The sequence below is a fragment of the Trachurus trachurus genome (assembly GCF_905171665.1).
Source record: "Trachurus trachurus genome assembly, chromosome: 1".
Classification (NCBI taxonomy): Eukaryota; Metazoa; Chordata; class Actinopteri; order Carangiformes; family Carangidae; genus Trachurus; species Trachurus trachurus.
Window position 1 is genome coordinate 31,435,637 of NC_139891.1, and position 24,641 is coordinate 31,460,277.

Genomic DNA, 24,641 nt, shown 5'->3' on the forward strand with positions numbered 1-24,641 from the left:
GCCCCGCCCCTCTCTCCGTCCCCTCTCCACCTCTCCACCTCTCTCTCTCTCTGGAAGCGGAGGAACTAATCGATCTGAAGTGAAATGTCGGCAAATGAGAGATCAACGCGCGCGCTGAGGGAGATCCAACAAATCCCTGGAAATCACACGTGCGCGGACTGCGGAGCACCGGGTAAGAGGAGAGAAGAGAAAGTTTGACTTGACTTATCTTATCTTGACACTTTGTAACAAATCTCGACTTGCTGGGATGTGACGTGTAGGAGGCGCGAGGCCAGCAACAGGGCGATGGTATAGAGGAGTAAAAGTGAAGTAGTCATGAAGTCGTAATCTAATTTAAGACTTTAATACAATACGGTTCAACTTGTTGTTGTGATTTCTGGTCGGAGAGTTAGTGACAAGGTGAGCCAGGAGCTCAGAGGAGGGAGGGGCTTTTTCCTGCAGCCCGTGAAGGTATCAGCTCAGGCAGGCGCAGCTCCAGACTCTGGTCTGAGATCTGATGTGGAGGAGAAAAACTTTCAGAGATCTGCAAGTTCTGACATGCACACACCCTCACCCAGAGCTCTGAGTCTACAGCACAGTCTGCATGGAGGTCTACACACACACACACAGGCCTGCTGCGGCTTTTTAGGGTAGAGGCTGAAGTTTGGGAACTATGCCTCACTGTTAACATATTGGGTTTAAAGCCTCCAGGCTGGATAGAAAAGCTGCAGTCACTTCATGTGTCTGATTATTTTACAGAAGTCTTGATCACATGCACATGCTGCTCTGTTGTTCAGTGAAATCTAAGGAATGCAAATGTGAATACAGTGGCAATATAAGCTAAATCAATCTTCTTGATTTTTACCTTTGTGGATTGTAATGTTATGTAAATTCATATTCATATTTTACCTAAGAACTTAAAGTTGATCAGTAATTGACAGTCTGTGTATGAATTATTGTTGAAACATGAGAAACACACAGGCCTGCTGCTGCTTTTAGGGTAGACTAGGCTGAAGTTTGGGAACTCCTCTGTCCCACTGATGTTAACACACAAGGGGTTAAACCCTCCAGGCTGGATAGTGACTCAATTTGTCTGATTATTTTACAGAAGTCTTGATCACAGAACTTACTGTATGTAAGTGCAAAACATGCACATGCTGCTCTGGTGATCAGTGAAATCTAAGGAATGCAAAGGTGAATGGTAGTGTAAGCGACATCAATCTTCTTGATTTTCCCTTTATGGATTGTAATGTTATGTAATTCATATTCATATTTTACTTAATAACTTAAAGTCGATCAGTAATTGACAGTCTGTGTATAAATTATTGTTGAATTGGAAATAAGCTCAACCACATGAAGTCATACCTACATCGATCTATCTACAACACAGCATGACATTAAATGCAGTTTTTGATGTTTAGCTCCGGTTTGTAGTTTCAGACTTAAAGGGATACTTCACCCAAAATCGACAATTCACCTATGAAACATCCAGATACCTCCATACTTCTCGTCCGTACTGACCCAACTGTCCTGAAGCCGCCACATGAAAAAGTTGTTCAGAAAAAAATAATTTGATCTCTGTTTTTAGCCTTGTTGTAGTATCCCTTTAACGTACACTTTACATGCCTGTGGTTTAAGGTTAAATAAACAACCAGAAAGTGAGTTTGTCCTCACTATGTTTTGGTTTTATTTTGTGGCGGTGGCCCTTTTATAGAGTTCATACTTTGCGGTTGGGACAAAATATGCAAAAGTTCAGTTTTAGGTTTGGTTAGGTAAGCTTTATGATCCTGTATGGGGAAACTATTTTACCACCAGGCCGACAAACAGCACAGAGACATAGACAACATAAACACAACATACATACGTACTGTGATTGAAATAGTCATAATTTTAGTCTGAATAATAGTCAGATCTGCATGTTATTCTCACTCTATGAAATACATAAATGTTGCAGTTTGCACCAAACATGGATGTTGGAGACTGAGACTTGTTTGTAATTTGTAATTGTGTAACTTTTTATCCTTATCAAAAAATTGCAGCTCCTCTGATGACTTATAATATTTCAAATAATCATGTAGATGAAGTTCTGAAGTTCAACACTGCCACATATAGTAACTATCATTGATTTATTCAGGCCAGGTTTACACAGTGCACATACATGTGTCTACTGAGGAGTAAAACTCAGCAGCTGATGGTTGAAGCAAGATTTAGCTCTGTGCTCATGTTGCTGCCATTTCCTGCTGAACTCCTAGTGAAATGAGTCACTTTGGTGTTTGTTTGTTTGCCAAGTTGTGGTCAGTTTTTTCGTCCATCTCTCTCTTCTGGCGTTGTACCAACAAATGAGTTTGTTTAAACCAGCATTACACGTCGTTTTCTGATATCCGAGCGGGTCTTCCTGCTCAGATCATGTGATGTGGTGATAAGAACAAGGCAGAGTCTCTATCTCACACACAAACACACACACAGAAACAGATATGTGTTCACTGGCAGGCTGCAGTGTGTGTGTGTGTGTGTGTGTGTGTGTGTGTGTGGGCCACAGAGATAAGACAGGTGCGGTCAAAGCCGAGAAAACATTTCTCATATATCGAGGCTGATAAATGAGCTCTGAAGCTTTCAGGCTGCAGAGTTAATTGTGCCGCAGTGATTCTGTTTGATTCTCAGAGGTCTGAAGCAGTTGGTAGTCAGACTCTGACTGACTGGGGAAAGGGAAACGCTCTCACCTAGCAGCTGGTTTTGAGGCGAGGGCACAGTTTGAAATGAGTTTTATTTTTTATTGTCAGACTCCTCTGCATATGTATCATCCATTTCCCTCTCAAAAGTTTCTCTCTCCGATCCTGCGGCGATTCGCTGTCGACTCTATTGGCTAAAAATGACTTACGATGATCAAATAATAACAATTTAAATCAGTCTTAAAGCTACAAAACATCCTCTGGATCCGCTTCCTCAGATGAGAGGATTTACTGGTTTTCTCGGCGACATCGCTGATTAAATCTGTTTGAATCTTTTTATTTCATTTTTATTTTTTTGCTCGGACAAAAACTGGCAAATTGAATATTTCACCTCAGGGTTTCTGCAGAGAAATTGGTTTGGAAAGGCGGGCACACTGAGCGAGTGTAATAATATTATTATTATTTTTATAAGGAATATGGAAACTTTCTCTGACTCATCGTTCCATGAAGTGGGTCTGATGGTCTCAGAGCTTCTATTCTGACGACTCAATGATTAATCTGTGAGTCAAAACATAATTAATAGATGAGTCAGATGGACTCTCTGGGCTTTAGAGTTTGTTCTGTTGAGAAATCATTAAACAATATCAACCCACCAGGTCATAGTCCCATCCATCATGCTCTCTCCTCCTCCTCCTCCTCCTCCTCAGATCCAGGGTGGGGCTCCTGCTCCCTGGGGGTGTTCATCTGTCTGGCCTGCTCAGGGATCCACCGCAACATCCCCGACATCAGCAAGGTCAAGTCCCTGAGGCTGTCGCGCTGGGAGGACCACGAGATGCAGGTGAGAGTCCCTCCCCTCCCCTCTCCCTCCACCACCCATCATCACATCAACACTGGGCTGAGCAGGTCGCTCTCAGTGTGTTAAGGTCAGGTTTATAGGGATAGTTCAACATTTTGGCAAATTGGCCCATTGCCATAATCCCTATAGTCATAGCAGTAGGTTCGTTACCTTTAATTGTCGGTGCAAACTATTTTTAGAACGGCGGAGCAGAGCCACGAGCTGCTCAGAGCTACGCTACGGAGGCTAATGGGATTTCTTGGTTTCCCTCATCAAACTCATCAAATACACAATCCAACAACTCCAAAACGCTCTGGTGGACAAGTTGTGACCTGCACATTCACCACGCTATGAGATAATAACAGAACGTTACGAGACTGAGTTGTTTTAGAGGTAAATTCATGCAAAACCACTGATAGCGTGGTGAATGTGAAGGTCACAACTTCTCCACCAGAGCGTTTTGGAGTTGTTGGATTGTGTATTTGATGAGTTTGATGAGGGAAACCAAGAAATCCCATTAGCCTCCGTAGCGTAGCTCTGAGCAGCTCACGGCTCTGCTCTGCTGTTCTAAAAATAGCTTGCACCGACAATTAAAGTTAACGAACCTACTCTTAAAACTATAGGGATTATGGCAATGGACCAATTTGCCAAAATGTTGAACTATCCCTTTAAGGTCAGGTTTAAATTTGAAAAGCTGACTCATTAATAAACAGTTTGTTTTCACGATGATCAGCAAATATACTCATTTTTTAAATTCTGAAAGCTAAAACTTCAATATGCTGATCACAGTTGGTTACAGAACATGTTTTATTTTTGGGTTCTTGTCACCATGTGTCATCAAGAGCCACCACCAGATGATGATTCATCTGATTAGAGCTGCAGTTTTGCTCGTCAGTAAAGAAAACACAGTCATAAACTCACACATCGGGTCCTCAGGCGTCGTCTTCTCTCTGATTGTTTGGATGAAATAACATTTTATGGTGATTTCTCAGATTTAGCAGCCTCTGTGCCTCTGACCATAAAACACAATGTGACAGGTTTAATGCAGCCACTTTATGTTGATGTGAATTTTAAGAAAAAACGCTGTCACTATGAAAACAGAGAGTTTGCTTTTTTATTTTTTATAGATTGTACAGCCACTTCAGTCTCATGACAGCATGAGTAATGACCAGAGTGATCCCGACACTAAAGAAAAATACAAAATTGTCAAAAAGTAAAATCTGTTCTCATCCATCACACTGTAGTTTCAAGTCGACAGATTATTCTCCTCAGCAGAGAGAAATACAGATTGTGCTTTATTATGTATCATTATTATAATTTTTACATTAAAGTTTTCCTCAGCCTTTATTCATGTTGACAGTTGGATGGACAGGTAAATAACCTGGAGTAAAGACGTGCACACACGGAGCACTATACTGAAACTATGGAAACATAGCATACAATTCCACCGGAAGAGCAAAACCGGCTGACATTTCTGACGTTCTGAAACTTGTGGATAGTTATCAGGCTGATGCATGAACAGATGAAATACACTTCAAATACCCAAATGATTTCCCAGCTAAGAAAAACATTTTCATACTTTATCACACAACCCTTCTCTTAACATTGATGTATCTGGTTCATGACTTCACCGGCCTGTTGTGTGATGATGATTTAGATCCCTACACCACTGATTATAGAAAAGCACTCTGTGCAGGGCCGTTGCAAGGAATTCTGGGGCCCACAGAAAAGATACTAGACTACGTATCTTTCATCATTTTTTTATTTACTTTGTTTTGATGCTAATGCAGCATTAGTATGAGTATTAGTCAGGGTTATATGCAGAATAATTTACTAATAGAAACATTACGATACTGGGTGTTTTTTGTGGGCCCCACCGGGTTGTGGGCCCCTAGAGTTGTCATCACCTTGCTCCCTTATCCTCCCCTGACTCTATGAAGACAATACCACAAAGGATTTTTTGAAAAAGGGTTAAGTTCATACACTGTTGTAGCTCCTCAAATGTTTATTGTAGGCTATAAGATCAGGCTATTTATCTTATTGCCTACAATAAACATTTTTTCACGTTTTTTAAACATTATTCTCAAAAAGTCTGTTTGTTTGTTAGTCCTGCACCTGTAATACTTGCGTGCTCTATCCTACTATTGTATACCACAAAGGATACCACTTTAAAACTGTTAAAGTTAAGTAGCATCATTGGAAACACACAGGTTAGATTTTTATTGCCTTTTTTCATGGGGAAATAAACCAGGTGGGTATCAGTCACTTCAAATCACATTTTTTCCCTCAAGTACACACACTACACACAGTGATTCCCAGAAACCGAGTGATAAATGCTGCCGGTGCCTCGCACATCATTATCTTATAAGATATTTGTTGCATTTATCATCTCGGCTCACTGATTTATTTGTAACGTCAATAAAGATTTTATTCCTGTTGAGTGTATTCTCCAGTTGAGCACATAACAAACTGCAGTGATAAAACTGTCTGGTCATTTGCCATGGTGATTTTCATGCTTGAATAATCTCTGTGTATGTATGTGTGTGTGTGTGTGTGTGTGTGTTTATGTTGCTAGTTCATGGCTGAGAATGGTAACGAGCTGATGAAAAGTAAATATGAGGCCGCCGTCCCAGTCTACTACTACAAACCAACCCACAAAGACTGCCAGTGAGTAACCACGGCAACACACACACACACATGCATAAAGATCATACGTGTTGTCAAATGTACAATTCATACTTTTCCTCTTTTGAATCTGTAATATGAGTGTGTACTGTGAAGCTGTGTACACAGATGTGTTATCTATGCTTGTGGTTTCCTGTTTCTGTGCATGCATGTGTGTGTTTGTGAGTGTGTCAATGTTTGCATGCAGAAATATTGATCTCCAGATTAATCCCTTATATTTAGATGTTATCCCAGAGACATCATGAGATGATTTTCAGGATAAAAAAAGAGAGATCTCCTTCTCTTGAAGTGTTTACCAGCCGAGCTCTCACTTTAAATTGCAATTAAGTTCATCAGGTGAATTTGGAGGCAGAAGCACGCTTGACATTTCCAATTTTGGATTTCTCAAGTTTGAACAAGTGGAACAGAAGTGATTTGTGGAGGAAAGAAATATTGAAAAATTGGGAAAAAATTTAAATTGTTAGAAAAATGAGACACCTCTTAAGGCCTCTGCACGAGCCTGATCAATCGATCAAACTTTAATTCTATAGCACTTTTCATGCAATTAAAAATGCACCCTATCCCACCACCCCAACCTCCAAATACAGAATGAAACTAATATATAAATACGGGAATATATAAAAAGCAGGGGCTGAACCGAGGAAATGCTATCATAACGGTGGTAAGATAAGATACGGGGAACCACTGGAGGTAGATAAAAAAAGTCTTTCAAAATGAAGCATAGAAGAAAATCAATAAAACTGGGCCCATAAAGTTGCAATAAAATATATTTTTTACCTCTTCTCATGAAATGATTGTGACAATGTGATTTATTCTTGATAGGTAAAATGTATACGTATCTTCTCAAAACTTTATTGATCAATCTCTTCCAAACATATCACTGTGAATATTAAACCGCAATGAACCTTTATAATAAGAATAAAAAGAGAAATATATCTGAAAACAAAATTATTCTAACTTTATGGGCAACAATGTATAAGGATATAAAAAACTGGTTAAAATAAGTATACATAGAAGGAGAAATAAATGCAAACATAAGTAAATCAAATAAAAACATGCTAAAGCGTAGAATGATTATAATAGAATAAGTAAGTATCAATAATATCAATACTAACATTACAGTAGAGCTGGTTTTGTAATGACAGATTCGGTGTGTTTGAAATTCTTCCTGACTGAGGGACCAGTGAACTCCTCTTCCTCCTGCTTGCCTTTGAAATGCTTCAGAGTGAAACACAGACATAAACTCTGAGCTGTGACTCACATGTTCTTTCTTTTCCTCTCCTGCCAGGCAGCGCAGCTCGAGCTCGGTCAGGTTGTTCAGCTCAGTCCACTGATTATAAATAGGATTCATGTCTGAGCTCCAACTTTCCCTTCCATTGTGACTCTGAGTCCAATTAACTAATACTAATTCAGATTCTCAACCTTTGGAGGTAAAGTTCAACCTAACACAATAATATTAAAATTCTCATTTTAATTTATCTTGAATTTAAAACGGTTCAATTATGAAATGCACAGTCTCAGAAAAGAGCAGGGGACTGTAGCTGAATATAAACTGTGTCCGTTATCCCAAAGCAGTTATTCCTCTTGAATAATAAGACGCAGGTTTCACAGAATGTTAATTTACTTTGTCGTCTTCATTGGTAATGATACAGAGAGGTGTGATGCATTTCATTTGCATCAGTGGATTTCTTGTATCAATTTGTTGCATTTAACACGACACAGCAATATCATTATAAAGTGAAGAGTGTGTGTGTGTGTTTCTTTGCTTGGTACATCATGAACTTAATTTCACCCTTTTAGATTATGAATCCTCTCGACAACCTTGTTTTCCACCTGACAAGTGATGTTTTAAAGGTGCAGTGTGTAACTGAAGAGTTTGTTTGTCTTATCACTTCTAAGTGACTCCTTCCTTCCTTCCTTTTGACATCAAGTGTGTTAGAGCATGGTATTCAAGTGCGCCACATTAGCATGCTAACTAGCATGCTAATGTGGCGCACTTGAATACCGCATGCTAACCCTAACCTTTAGGCTATTAGCAAAGTTTGACCTGTGTGACTTACAAAGCAGCTGCTACTTTGAGAGTTTGGTACATTTGCGTCCAGTCGTGTGCGATGCTGAAGTTTGACAACAGTAGTGATCAAGATTCAAGATGCAATTTTTATTGTCACTTCCATGAAAAACCTTGTTACTTTAACATGGGAGCGAGAAGCTGTTCTCCCTGTCATGTTGTCTGCTGGACAAATAAAAAGGAGACACATTTAAAACAAGACAATAATTGAAGAGTTCATTTGCAAAAGCAGATAACTCCGTTTTAAAAAAAAATATTTGAACATTTTTAATGATTATTTACACCAGGTGATATCAGTCAAACCAAAGTTGAGTGGCTTTGACCAAGGAGATGAGGTGTACAAAAACAGATGTAACTCAAAAAAAATAATGCTTTATTGACAACAACACTATGTAAAGAATAATTCAAAAGCATCAGCTCATTTTTTTCAAAATGGCACTTGTATCTGCTTTTGCAAATGAACTCTTCAATTCTAAAAAAAAAACAAAGACAGCAGCGATTTCAATTAGAAAAAGATAAAATAAATAAAAAATAGGTAGGAGTTTGAGAAGGTGGTGGGAGGGGTGGGTCATTATGTTTGTTCCCTTTCTGACACAACTGGACAAGGAAACACCAGCTCACATACATCAGTGTGGACACATCTGTCCTTTCACATCTGTGTCTGTGTCAAGAGGTAGAGAAAACTATCACAATGTTACTGTAAGTGTAACAGACTCACTATGACCCACAGTGAGTCAGCGAGACACTTGTCGACACTGCTGTGACTACACATTGTGAGGACGAGACACTTTGCCTGTCTCTGTCTCTCTCTGTCTCTCTGTGGCTTCATCGTCAGGCTGCAGCCTCCAGACAGGAATGTGAGGAATGGTCTGAATGTGAATGTGTGTTTTAGGAAAAAGAGCAGGTCTAGTGAGGTGAAACAAAATACAACACACATCGCCTACACACACACAGAGCGCAGTGGGGACGATGAACCCAACACCTCAGTCTGTACTGTACTGTCGGTCTTTTTCTTGGCTGACAAATGGAGTGTGTTCTGATTGAAGGAAGCAGCAACTCGACACTATATCTGTAAAAATGTGCCTGAGGACGACTCCAATCTACACACCCTATACTTTCTCACAGACACACACATATTTGTATACATGTGTACATCCCACTTTCATCGTTAGAAGAAGGTGAGAGGAAGAAAGTAGTGGTAACCTTTATTCATCCAGGTAAATCAATTGAGAACAAGTTCTCATTTACAATGATGACCTGGGACGAAGGCATCGAACATAACAAATAGGCTACAAATGCAGAGTTTACAATACAATACAATAATAAGTGTAAAACAATTAAACCAGGCATGTCCAAAGTCCGGGCCGAGGGCCAATTGCAGCCCGTGTTCAAATTCCCACCGGCCCGCAGTCTCTGTCATAAAATCCATAATATGCGGCTGCCTGCACGTACAAAAAACAAAAAACATGTACAATAAAAAACAATTTTATATTTCACCAGAAGACGGCAGCAGACCTGTGGCCGCACTCTAGCTGCGCGACCCTTGACCCTTTCCTGCCCATTTCTAAAATATAATATAATATGAAATATAATATGCAATGTTTCAAATGAACCTAGATACTGTATGTTTAAGCTTCCTGAAAGTTTTTTTTTTTTCCCGACAGACTTTTTCTTCATTTTATGTGGTCTTCAAATATGAAAAGCAGAGTAATTTTGGTAAAAACTTGTTTAGATGTATTTAAATTCTATGTGAAGAAATGAAAAGAATGCCATTTGCAATTAAAAAAAATGTATTAAATAGTTCATTTGCATTTAATGTTAATGGTTCAAAGGATATCAGGCTGAATGGTCGGCCCCCACACATTTACACCAAATCTGGCCCTTTTTGCAAAAAGTTTGGACACCCCTGAATTAAACATTCAAGTAAATATAAATACATACAAAGAAAGAGAGAGGGAGAGATAGAAAACCCACTCTTTCAACTAAACTTCAGTCATGTTTTAGTTGTATTTAGTTTGCAACCTCATGTTTCATACTTTTTCCGTGTTTTATTTGAAGTTTTTGATCCATTAGAGGATAAAAACTTTGTGTTTTTATTGATAACAGAATGTAAATTTGCTCGGGAAAATGTGAGCAAATGAAAAGAACTAATCTACCGGAGCAGATGAGTTTCCAGTTCTAGGTTTCTGCTTTAATGCATCACAGCTCAAACTCTTACTCATCTACCACAAAGTGCACAAGACGTCTGTTGGTTTTCTTTCATCTGGCAGCTTTTTTTTTTTACAAGCCGCTCTGTTGACGTGTCCTCTGTTTGTTTGTGTGTGTGTGTGTGTTCAGGGTGTTGAGGGAGCAGTGGATAAGAGCAAAGTACGAGAGGAAAGAGTTCACTGAGCCGGGGAAGAATTTTACATATGAGGAAGGTAAGTCACACAACCACACACACACACAGACACACACACATGCATGCTCAGAAACACACCTGTGCTAATGAATGACCTTTCTCTGTCCTTCTGCAGGAACTAAGGACGGCATGTTGATGAAGAGGGGGCGGGACAACGGGCAGTTCCTGAGCAGGCGATTTGTCCTCTCGGAGAGGGAGGGGACTCTGAAGTATTTCACCAAATATGACGTAAGCAGCAGCTTTTAATTAAACCTGCAGTGGCCACATGAAGCGCACACACACACACACACACACACACACACACACACACTACACACAACCATGCCCTGAAGACACCAGTAACCTGCTGTAATTAGACAGTGTCCTAGTTAATGTCCTCGCTTCCAGAGCAAACACCCACACACACACATGCAACCACATCACAAATACCTTAATTGAAAGGCACTTAAGACACATGAAACACACTGTAACACACAGTTAACTTATGTATAATCGCACATACGGACTAAAAGACGACAAAATGAAAAGCTAAGCGCTGCCTCCTCTCAGTCGCGGCGTGCTCAGACAAGCTTAACCAGCAGTCTGTCCTCGCTGTCAGTGAGGCTGATTCACTGACTAAGCTGTGTACACCACCCAAACCAATTAGGGGGCTGGAAGCACTGGGAACACTTTGTTTGTCACAGTAAACCAGCTCAAGAGAAGTGGGAATAATATATATAAAAAAAAAAACACTAGAGAGAGAGTAAAGCTGCTGTTTTTTTTGTTTTTTTTTTACTCTTGACTGTGATGTGAATATTTCGCTGGTATCTCTCTCTCCTTTTTCTGTTGGTCATTGTTCACTATAGTGAATAATAAAACAAAGGCATCCGCAGTCAAAGTGTCAGCGGCTGTGAGTTGGTTGGCTTTTCTAAAATCTAATGTATAAAAATCTAAATCTGATCTAGTGCCTGCGTCTTCCTGTTAAAGGGATAGTTCAACATTTTTGGCAAATTGGCCCATTGCCATAATCCCTATAGTTTTAGGAGTAGGTTCGTTACCTTTAATTGTCGGTGCAAGTTATTTTTAGAACGGCGGAGCAGAGCCGCGAGCTGCTCAGAGCTACGCTACGGAGGCTCATGGGATTTCTTGGTTTCCCTCATCAAACTCATCAAATACACAATCCAACAACTCCAAAACGCTCTGGTGGACAAGTTGTGGCCTGCACATTCACCACGCTATGAGATAATAACAGAACGTTACGAAACAGAGTTGTTTTCAAGGCAAATGCAGAGACTGCTTGCCGAAAAACTGCCCTCGACGGGAATGTGCATCAGCGGTTTTGCCAATTTGCCAAAATGTTGAACTATCCCTTTAAAGTCAAAGGCTGAATATAGACACATCCTGGATCCATATGACAGATCAAAGCTCAGCGACCCACACAGGTTTTCAGGGGTTAATGTGTGTTTGTCCAGCGATGCTGATGTGTTGATGATAATTAATTTTCATACAGAATGTAGCCTCAGGCCTTAACAGTTAACATACACTCACCTCGATATAGTAGACATGTTTCAGAAGTTCGCCATATAAAGTGGTTTCTGGTTGGGGTCTCAGGGCCTCCGGCTGGTAAATATGGTCGAGATCTCTCTGTGGGTGGTATTGACAGAAGCTATTATAAAGCTCCACTCATCCTAAGCCCAAATAAATGTATAGTTTATTCATAGAAAAAGGCTAAATCTAGATTTATAAGTATTATTTTTATTCTTCACACATAGGTACAGGACTCTAGACAATGAGGAAGTACAATGTCAACAAAGCTCTGAGGTTAAACAGTTTGCAGGATCATATCTAAAAATAAAAAAGTTATCAAGGTCAAACAACTGGATTAAAACATACAGATAAATGTAAACACAATCTTTTCGTTACAGAAATAAGTTTAAAAAACTTGGTTCCACTTTCTCTTTATCTTTGTTTACTTTTGATTTACGACCTAAAGCCTGACCTTAGGCCAACAGCATTAATATCACATCCCCTCCACCTGTAATAATAGATTTACAGTAAGAAGTCTTGGATTAAATCCAAATGTTATTGACCCATGCAGCTCACACAAACACCTCCTCCCCCTCTCCTTCCCACTCCTTCCTTCCCGCTGCAGGCCAAGGAGCCCAAAGCTGTGATCAAAGTGGACACCGTCAACGCAATCTTCCAGCCGGAGAAGATCGGAAACCCCAACGGCCTGCAGATCACCTACCTCAAAGACTACAGCACCCGCAACATCTTCCTCTACCACGAAAACGGCAAGGTCTGAAACCCAGTGTGTTGTGGTGAAGAAGATATAAGGAGTGTATTTCTATTATTAGAGTAAATTCAGAATATTTTTTCAGTAAGAGAACTGAACTGCTGAGTCATTGAAGTTGGCGTCGGCGTGAGATATCTGTCACCTGTCACATCGAGGGACTGCTGTGTGTTGTTTGTGGGCGAGTCTCCAAACCTTTTAAAAGCATTTGTGCTAATTTTACTGACTGATTGGATCCATTAGCACCTGACATTAAAGCTGCACATCCATCACTCTGTGTTGCTCATAAACACTCACGGAAATATATGGACAGTAGGTTTCAGTGTTTGTCATCAGGGTGAGAAGCTCTCTGTGGCGGTGGACTTGACTGAGAGCTCAATGTGGAACAACAGCAACACCTGCTTCTGCTGAAGTTAGCATGCTAACCAGCTAGGTGTGGTGAGCGTCAACACTTTCTGATAGCAACTAAAGGTCCAGTGTGTAAAATGGGAGTAAAACCGTGATATCTAGCGTAGGGCTGGGCGATATGGCAAAAAACGTTATCACGATATGTTTTTCCATATTGATCGATTCTCGATATCGTCTCGATATGTATTTTTTGCTGATGCTGCCAGTTCAAGCAGCATCCTGACTGAATCCTGAAGAAACCAGAGAATGTGTTCAGTTTGGGAGGATGACATGAGTTCACTTTAATGTTCATTAAGGATGGAACAGTTCAATAATCCACAGTTTGATTTGATTTACATTGTTGTTGTTGTTGTTTTCTGTTGTCTTTTTTCTACCATACATCAGCTCTATAATGTTTCAATCATGAGGCTTGAGTCTTTCTAGTTATTTGAACAGGTTGTAGACAAATATTTAGCTATTTAGCTATTCTGACAACAGGCTTTATGCCGAGCCCCACTACTACTTAAACTTAAACAGGCTCTGATGAATCCTGTGTCCCGCGCGGATGTCCGCGGAGTCAAATACACCGGAGTATGTGGCGGCCTGAGCATAGCGCATGTTCTTCACACTGTACATGAAGAAACATGAGACATGTTACCGCAGAATAAACGTCACAAGCAGCTCCGTGTTTCCTCCACTTTCTGACCGCGGTATCATCAGGTCGCTCTGACTCCACACTGCCAGGCTTCTTTAGCCGGGACAGACGAACTGATTCTCCACACGTTCACAATCGCTTCAGTTGCCATCGGCTCCACCTCCACTCGTTTCCTCCCTCTTTTACAACTTTCACTTTATCACAGCTTGGGATCAATAAAGTATCTATCCATCTTATCCTTCCTCCCTTAAGCTGCAGCAGCTCAAACAAACTCTGCATGCTCAGGACAGGAGGCGGAGTATCAGACGGAAGTGTGACCGGCTGCTGTCGCGCATATTTACTTTCATGTGATATCGAGGAATAGGGCCATAGCTTATTATCGAAATCGATCAAAGATTTATCGCGATCCCGTATCGAGATCGTTATATCGCCCAGCCCTAATCTAGCGTTCAGATTCTAGTTTGCTGCACTCACCCCTCCCATCGGCAAAGTGACAGTGGACAAAAAAACTTGTTTACCACGATTTGGACGACTTGGAGTATTTCAGGAGCATGGAGCAATGAAGTTAAGATCTAAACCATTTTACGATACGTCTGCTGTTTCCTCCTCCTCCTTCTTCGTTGGTTTATTCATGAACGCGAAACTTGCAAAACTCGATCTCTGGTTGGCTGGATTTTCCGTTCGGGCTGCCATACAAAAATGGCGGCGCAAGATGGCGACACTCTCTAAAGTAAGACCCTTGCTATATGTGAACATAAAAGAAGAATTATAAGGCTACGAAAACCAAACAAATTTTATTTTATAGCGATTATTCACTTATACAAATATATTCATGGGTAGTATATTCAGATTTTGCCAATAAACCATGCCAGTAATACACACTGAACCTTTAAAGTATAGCATCCATAAAACATTTCCATGAAAACTTTCCACATTATAAACTTTGGTCTTGACAATACAACAATGGCTTTTTCGCAACAATCATGCTAACACCTAGACACCACATTTGGTTGACAGAAAACTTCCATTTAGCCCTTTAAAGACAGGAGGAAACCCAAAATTGAAAAAAAAAAGAAATTGAAATTGAAAAATCTCTGTGCGTTACCTAAATCTATTTTATATTACTAATACAACAAGATAATGTACATTTTAAAATGCTTTTTTTTTTTTTTACCATTTATGTACAATAAAATATACCAGGAAAGCAGATGTTCCTCAGCATAATTCATTGTGTTATGAATGAAGTCTGAAAATGCAATCATAGAAGCTCTATAAAAAACAAACACAGGTAAAATAACAACTTAACAACTAGAAACAGGGGGAAAAAATGTATATTTAATTACACTTTAGATTATTTCTACCTCCTCTCTGCACAAAGTAGTGTTTGTCAAATTGTTCCCAAGGATGTGGGTAACAGGCCTACCCCAGAATTCAGATGGCATTTTCTTTCATATGGTAAACCATCTCCTTTATGAGTGAGCAAACTCGCTCTGCTCAGGAAGGCTGCAAGATGTGGTGTAGAGCTTCAGGAAGCTGCAAGTACAGACCTGCACGAGCAACAGAATCATGGTTTTAATATTTGCAATGTGAAGATTTGTTTTTTTCTTTGTCAGATCTCTGTCACATTTACAGTCTGGTATCATCACCTCTTACTAAATACAAAAATAACTAACGTTGGACTCTCCTCTTTCTCTGTGTCATCCCCCCCTCTCTCTCTCTTCTGTAGGAGATCGTGGACTGGTATAATTCAATCCGTGCTGTTCAGCTTCACTATCTAAAGGTGGCGTTTCCTGGGGCAACAGATGCTGAGGTGAGCACTAACCCACACACACACACACCTACCTACCCTTAATGATTGCTGAGATTAAAGTTATATTTATATTGATTTTATGTCAGTGCTAATGAGGCGCTTTAACTGAGATGGATGAAGCTCCATTAGTGTCGTTGTACCTCATACATGCTCACTAGTTCTCTCTCTCTCTCCCTGAACATCAGTGTTTTCTCTTGTGTCCGTGTTTTTATTTAATCCCTTTCTTTTGCTTGTTGCTTTCAGCTGGTACCTAAACTCACTCGCAACTTTCTGAAGGAAGGATACATGGAAAAGACAGGACCCAGGGCAAGTAACACACACACACAGTCGCACTCACACTGAATCTCCATTTTTACTTTTTCTTTCACTACATCTCCTTGTTTCCACCCAGGAGTCTGAGGTCAGGTCTTACAATCTCACTATATACCGTAGTACACAAGTTTGATATTTTCACAAGTTAGTCAATGTGTGTATGGGTGTTAAAGGACCCCAGGGTGTCACAGTTAGGTCTGAGATACAACAGGTCAGGCTGAGGAAATGCTAAATAAATGAGAAAAGCCCTGAAGGATTCTGACATGAGGAGTGAGGTTGAGGTTGTGTCTGTGCAAAACATTTCCTCCGTTTCATATTTTTTCATATTCAGCATTCAGGATTAAAATCACAGCCAGACTACAGACTATTACTGTAATCATAACAGTCGGGTTAATTTCTACTTCCCTGGGGTGTTAATCAAGGATGTCCAGATCTCTCCTGGAAGTACAGGGCTAATCACGGCAAATACGGTCAATTAAGTCAAATTAAAACAATATTTACACGGGAGGAAAATACTGTAGCAGAGGGTGCTCTCTAATTTGGTGTAATCATCCAGAGCGGGAAATGTCAAATGTTCATTTACGCCACCTTTTTTTATAGCAACACCTTCATTACCAGCTATGATTTTGTTAAAGTTTATTCATGAACTGATTTGAATTGAAGAGACTTTTACATTTCAATATAGTCAAAGCCAAACATACAGATACAGGATGTTACTGTGGGGGATAAAAATGTTATTATCTTGTTGCATTTTTCAAAATATTAGTGTTTCTGCTCCTAAAAAGCAGAGTAAGGAAAGCAGCAAAACAAGAGTTTGAGTTCTGCCGCAGGAAAAAAAAAAAATCTATTATGAAAATGATCACAAGCCTATAAATAAGTGCATTTTAGTGTGGTGAATCATCTATTACTGCTATAGATAGATAGATAGATAGATAGATAGATAGATAGATAGATAGATAGATAGATAGATAGATAGATCATTTAAAAATGATATGCAGTAATGCAAAAGGGAGGGTAACACTTTATAATAAGTACACACGATTAAGCATTAGTTAAGCATTAATAAATACTGAATTCATCATTTATAACACATGAATACTCATTAGTATGTAGTTTATAACACAGTTAAAAATGTTTTACTCATCATTGATAAGCAACAACTTTATTTATAAACTACATACTAAAGAGTATTCATGCGTTATGACGAATTCAGTGTTTATTAATGCTTAACTAATGCTTAATAGTGTGTACTTATTATAAAGTGTTACCCTCAATTTTAAATTATGTTTCGGCCCTTTTGCATTAGTATTACTGCATATAATTTTGTTACCAAAATGAGGTGTGTTGTTGTGCTTATTACATATTACTATCCTCTATGATATGCACACATCTTAAATAAGCCACAAGAGAAATATTCAATAGTTTGAATGAAACATTATCACATCAATAGATCACTGATGAGCCAAAGAAAAAAAAAAGTGATAAATTCCACCTGTCATCTTTTCTACCATCTAGAGAAACCAATCCAGATTCAAACTACATTTCCATTTAACAAATCCCCCTCTGTGATCCCGTCTCCCGCTCCCCCTGCTGTAATTGAATGAGAGCCGGGGCTGAGCGGGGTAACCAGCCCGGCTGTCAGCGCGGGCGGCTGCTCTCCAGCGCTCGCCTGACAGGCTGACTGACAGCTGAGAGGGGCCTACCTGGCTGGCAGTCAGTCTGTCTCTCTGTCTGTCTGAGAGAGGACGGCTTCCTGCTGAGGATCAACTTAATCCTCGAGTGTCAGACCCTCACAAAGTCTCACAAAGCACAGACACATGTTGGGATTAAGAAAACTCATAAAAAAACAGGCATTTGTACACATGCACGCAGTAATGCACTGTTGCACTGACACTTTTATATTAGCATACGTACACATATACTATACTGTTGCTTTTTCTCACACGGGATTTAGACTGACACAAAAGCAACCTGAGCCTCAGTGACACAACAGCTTCTGCATCCACACACACACAGAGAGACAAGACTCTCTGTTTAATCTCCGTCTGTCAGGTTGAGAGATGAAAGGAGTCGCTAACTTGCTGCGTTGGGACGATTTTGCTAAATGCATGTCATCATTCATTCCCCTCACACGGGCGAGACATGTTTGTGGAGGGAGTCGCTGGCGAATTGAGAAGGGAAACAGTTTCGTCGTTCACAATGAGACTATCAAACACTTTTTTTTATGAGGACAATTTGTCAGCAGAGAACTGAGCAGCGTCATTATTTGAAGCTGAAAAGAAATCAAGCTGCTTGTGCACTTCAATAAGCTCTTCGATGGCACTTCCCGACGTGTGGATTTTAAACAATGGCACGCTGATGTAAACTTTCAACCATGACAACAAGTCACTAGACAACCGGGCTTTGTGAATTCAGTATAAAAGTGTTGTGAAGGTGGTGTAATATATGCTCAGATGGGGATAACCATGGAAACTGTGCAAATCAAACAAGGAAGTGTGTTTTTTTTTTATATATGATTAAATATTCACTTATTTGAAAGCCTGTGATCAGGGTTTAATGGTCAAGTTACAAAAGAAATTTGTGCAATGGATTCATACTACACAAATTAATTCAAAGTTGTACTTGGCCCAAAGTATAATCAAGCTTAATAAGTTTAAAATGAAGTGAAATGACATTCAGTGTTGAACCAACTGGAGGAACCGACTCCCAATGGACATTAAATCATCTCCCTGAACAATAACAGGCTTTAAAAAGGAAGCTGAAAACCTGCTTTATTCTCCACTGAACTCATTTAATCATTTTATCTTTGCACTTTAATTAGATATTACCTGTTTTATAAGTGGTGGTTTTTATTCTGTTTTCATATTAAGCTCTTTTTTATTCCTATTTCTTAGGCTTCTTTTATTTCTGTTAAGCTAATTTAATGACCTCTCTGTGTGCGTTTTCATGCCAAGTGAAGGTTTTTTTTTTTTTTCAACAAAATGGTTGAATTAATCTGCAAATAGGTTGGTAAAAGAAACACTCATTCCCTGATGTTGAAGTTCATTTTCAGGATTTTTAAACAAAAAGAAAGGAGGCTCTGAGCTTTTGGGCATGGTTGTGCGCATCTCGTGACATCACAAAGTCACAGGAAGTCGTGACTGGCTGGTTTTAAAGCTCATTTTCTAAATACAGACTGTGTGCATTTTATTTGTGGACTGAGACTTTGGTGCTTTTAGTGTATTAATATAGAACCTAGAGCTGCTTTATGGTCAAAAAAGAAATGGAAATCCCACTTTATACATCTCGAAGCCTTTAATGCTGCTTTGTCTAACCTCTGTCTCAGTTCCCTTCTCTGTCTGACCTTCTCTGTCTCTGTCATCCGTCTGTAGCAAACAGAAGGCTTCAAGAAGCGCTGGTTCACTCTCGACCACAGGCGACTCATGTACTTCAAAGATCCACTGGTACATCACACACACACACACACACACACACACACACACACACTGGAAGGACTTTAGTCTCAGCACCAGTTCATATTTCAGGCCTTTACCATGGTTGAGTTTCTTGATCACACACTACCAATAACCCTGCTTTGATACTATTCCTGCTCTGTAAAAAAGATATAAATGAACAGGAGTTCTCTTTCCATCAAGCAAATTAGATTAAGTAGACGATGTGGAGGATATGAAGCCATGACTCAGTGGGGGAGCGAGTGAGATAAGGTGCTTTCATTCCCTATGTAACGTTATTATACACACAGTATGGCCTTTCTTGCCATGAATTCACAGTATGGACTTAATCTGAGTGAAGTGAAATGCTACAAACCTACAAGCTCCAAGCTCTTGACATGTCTACAGGTATCTGATATCAGTAGCCTACTTGAAATGTAGAGATGTTGAGAAAGTGAAACTCTGAGTCACAGACTGATTAGAGGGGAGTTATTTATTGCAGTTGTTATCACACAGACATGAAGATGGGGGTGGCTCCGATTGCCCAAGTCTTGGCTAAAATACACACCAGATAGCCAAGGAACATTAGCTCCGCATTGTTGCTGATGTAACAGTTCAATGGAGAGGTGCAATAATTATAGGTGCTAAGTGACTGAAAATGTCCGACCCGGCCCCCGGGAGACTCAAGACAAGAAAAACTGGTAGATGAAAGGAAGCGGAAGTCGAGTGAAGTGGAGTGTGTTCTGGGAATATGTGGAGGAAGCTCAAAGCAAGTGTAATCCGATCATTTGGATAATATAATAGCTAAATCACGCGCCTTAGATGTGTTTACAATGGCTCTGTGTGCATGTTAAGTGCAAAGCTTTGGTTACAAAGGAGATGACCATGATCAAACAGCATCCCCTTGTGGTTATAGCAAAAAGAAAAAAAAAGAAAAGAAAGTTTTTAAGGAAGTAATGCAACAGTTACTCTGTATAGTGGTTATGCAGCAGGTTCTGTTTAACCTGCTGAGGCCCCTTAGAGCACTGATTGTTTTACTTTGACCTCTATCCTCTGTGAAAGGCAGCTGACAACCAAGAATGTGCACAAGTTAAAGTCTATTGTGGGAATTTGGGGGCAAAGTAAACAAGTGCACTCAGAATTGTAAACCCATTTGATTCTGTTATTAGCAGGGAAAGATATCGAGATGGTTGGAGATAATCAATACATTCATTCTATTAGTAATTTAGCACCTGTATTACCATTAGAAACACAGTAAACATGCTGGATTGTAGCAAGTATGCTCATTTACATCGTTTTTTCTGTGTCCACGATCTTGATTTATTGTGTTAAAATGCTAATCTGTGCTAATTAGCACCAAACACAAATTGCAGCTAAGGGTGATGGGAATATTTATCAAATGACAGCACTAGCTGATAAGGGACACAGTCTCCAAAGTGATTCATTCATCCTGACGGGGACAATACCTCTGTTGAGAAATTAATTTGTGAAGCAATTTGCAATTTTGCATAATTTCGTTTTAACTTGTGAGGATTGAATTGGAGATGAGACAAATATTTAGCAACATTTAGTAGTCCAAAAGGTTTAGTAGCTGAGAATGGTAGTAAATACAAAAAAAAAGAGTGACACTTTTTGTCACAGTATCCTGAATTCAGATGTGCAGCTTATTGTCACATTCACTCTTAATTAACTCTTTCACCTGTACAACAAAACCTTAACCACTGCAGCTATAAATCCACAGTAAAATGACAGTGACCTTTTGACTCTTCACCGCCATTCTCTGTCTGAAGGATGCCTTCGCCAAAGGTGAGGCCTTCCTGGGGAACAGGGACCACGGCTACAACGTCTACCTTGGCTTTCCCGCGGGCACCCACTGCAACGGCGCCTGGCAACACGGCATCACCATAGAGACACCGGAGCGCCTCTTCCTGTTTACTTGTGAGATGGAGAGCGATCAGCAGGAGTGGGTGAAGCACTTCACCGACATCATAAGTGCTCCGATGTCCCCCCAGGAGTACACCAGTAAGAATTCAACACTTTTAACTACGTAGTCCCAGGGGGCTCTGCTCCCATAGAGAATGAATGGCAGGAAGTGAACAAACTGAAAAATGATTAGACTTGTTCAAACATCCACTACTTTGACATACTTACACCTAGAGACTCCATTTGAACTTCAAAATGTAGACAAAAGTCTTAGCTATTTTTGTGGTTCTCCAAGTTTCTACAGGTTTTATACTTTTTGATCAATCACTCTTCAATGATCATGATCATTTTTGGGTGATATTTTGAGATTATAATGGGTGTGTATTGCGTGGAATGTTCGGGCTAGAGGGGTGACATCATCAGCTAGAGTTGGAGACGTTATCTAAAATGTCTCTCTTTCCACGCTGCTCCTGGCCACAAATTACACTCTACACATGTGATTTTTTCCACAGTTGTAGACAAACCTATCCTCTCTCTCACAATGTGCACATAAAAGCAATGACACTTACAGAATGTGAACTATGACCCTCTTAGTGAGGCCAATCCCTTCCTGGTGCTCATTAACGTGGGTGCAAAATTTTGAGCACATTTCCAGAGAAAAGCAGAAGTGCCTCCTATTTTTAACTTGCATGAGTTTCCAAAGTATTTACTCTAGTAACACCAAAATCTATCAGCATGTTCAGGAAGTCCTCTGGCTGCTCACGGTCTGCCTGTTATTCTGATTGGAGCCACCGTTTGGTCACAATGAGCCCAAACGTGGGACCATCGCAGAGGCAGAATATCCTCCTCTTATATCTCTGTAGTTATCTGAGCCCTGTCTCCCATAACTAGACACACAAACACACACACAAGTAACCCTATATGATAACAGTTAGGATATTTTAGTTGTAAGCCTGAGTTTGAGAGTTTGTATCTTTCAGTAAAAACGAAGCAAGTACAATCACCAGCAACCTCTGAGGGCAGGGTGACACACAGATGTAATGTTATGTAGCGTAATGTCAACCGTTGGCACAAGATTTCAGTTTTTGTTATAAAAACTTTGTAATTTTGTATTGAAAAGTGCTATATTAATTAAGTTATAAACATTTATTGAGTAACACTCTATAATAAGTACACACTATTAAGCATTAGTTAATCATCATCATTTATAACATGAATACTCATTATGTAGATAATAAAAACAGTTAAAAATGTTTTACTCATCATGGATAAGCACTAACTGTATTTATAAACTACATACTGATGAGTATTCTTGCATTATAAATGAAAAATTCAGTATTTATTCATGTTTAACTAATGCTTAATAAAGTGTGTACTTATTATAAAGTTTTACCCATTTATTGTTATGTTAGAAAGTCCCATCAGCAAAAAAGTGATGTGTACAGGATGAACCACTGCAGCATTAAAGGTGGCACTAGTGCAGGAAATGTTGCTAATATAAGTTTAACACTAACACACGCCTATGTATGTGTATAAGGTATGTGACCTATGAATAGGTGAAACTTATTAACCTGGTGGAACAGGTTGACAGCTCCATAGTGTCGGCAGCGTTCAGAGAGAGACGGCACTCTCAAAATTACTGTGAGGAAATTTTCTAGTTAGCTTCCTTTTTGTAAGTGTTAGTTGTTTTTTAAAGCTTCACATCAAATAGCTGCTCCGCTCCACGGGGGGAAACACTGAATAAATAATAAGCCACGAAAATGAATTAGCTCTCACACAAATTAAACAAAAGAAAAACTTAATTAGATTAGGTTAAGATGTATTTAAAAGTAAACGCCCTGTGCAACTTCAAACAAATGCCTATTATATTCATGTATTTATACACAACAGTTCATTACAGGTCGCAGAGCAGTTTCAGTGGGACCGCTGTGGGTTAACTACCTGTTATGTCTGTTTTTTTGTCTAACTCTGTACTTTGTTGTGTTTTCCAGTGGAGGCCATGTTCAAGCACAGACACTGATGGGGCAGGCGCCTACAGGAACCACCCCCTCTCCTCTCAAGTCCCTCACCACAGGTTTCTGACTGTGGACCCACATCAGTTGTCCACTCCTTTAGTACTTTTGGGAAACTCGACTGTCATCACTTACACGGTCACACTGGAGGTTTCTGCTGGCGAACAAGAGGACCAAGGAAAGATTCACTGGTAGATTACCGACATCTACAGCTTATAGAGACATTAATGCATTCATATATAGCTGGAATCACTTTCATTAGATTTTTTTTGTTGTTGTTTTGGTAACAGCTTCGGCGTTCATTGCTGTGGGGTGGTTTTCGCACTGCACTTCCAAGAGATCGTTTTGCTATAATCAAAGAGTCTGAGCAGTATTATATCATGTTTCAGCCTGGGTTTTATGCAGCTCATGTTTGAATGACTAGATGGCATGCTCGGTCTGTTTATACATGATGCTTCTTTTTTTTTATTATCATAAAGAAATGTGTTTGAAAGTCGTTGGGTTGTTAGATAGTTTATACGAAATTTAAGAAAACGGTGTTAATCTGGGATGTGACTGTGATATAATTTCTGAATCCTAATAATAAGGCACACAGAGTCAAATAGTTCATACAGATGCAAACACTTCTTTTTTTATTAAACTTTATAATGACACTTTACAATCAACAAGAGTATTGCAGCCCTGTTCGTGGGCTGATAGGTGTTATCATGCTGCATGTCCTGTTTCTCTGCTAAAAGTCAAAAGTTTTCCATTTAACTCCCAAGCAAAAAAGTTTATGCAGACACACTACAGTAGGGTTTACATCAAGGTTTTAACATAACTTTGATATGTTTTGTGTTTTTTCTACAATGAGCAGGTACTAAATGATGAACATGTGTGAAATATGTGGAAACACTCGTGCCTGTATATGGTCAAACAGCACCTCCAAGTGGCTTACAGTACAATACACAAGTCTTTGCTAAAGCAGTGAAAGAAATCTACTGATAAGTTATTTTTTCCCTTCTTTTTTATATTCTGGTGATATAGTCTTTTTTTCTTTTCTATTTTTCAGTTATAGGAAATTTCCCAGTTTTTTTCTGATTTGATTATTATTTTAAAGGCATTTGTCTGTTTTTACCAAGGCTGACTGACATAGCATATAAAATAATTGATAATCACAAATAAAATATAAAATTTGGTCTGAATGTTGGGTCTGTACTTAT

General features: G+C 39.5%; 1 protein-coding gene across 1 annotated transcript; it reads left to right on the top strand.

Moving 5' to 3' along the window:
* Window positions 1-84: 84 nt before the first annotated feature.
* LOC310985417 (arf-GAP with dual PH domain-containing protein 1) lies at window positions 85-23,447 on the top strand (the record flags this gene model as incomplete). The annotated part of the gene is made up of 11 exons (XM_083971003.1): window positions 85-172; window positions 3,356-3,486; window positions 6,059-6,150; window positions 10,574-10,656; window positions 10,753-10,865; window positions 12,769-12,915; window positions 15,678-15,761; window positions 16,005-16,067; window positions 19,445-19,516; window positions 21,295-21,526; window positions 23,419-23,447. The coding sequence occupies 11 exons, from the start codon at window positions 85-87 to the stop codon at window positions 23,445-23,447; spliced, it is 1,134 nt and encodes a 377-aa protein (XP_083827129.1).
* Window positions 23,448-24,641: the final 1,194 nt, after the last annotated feature.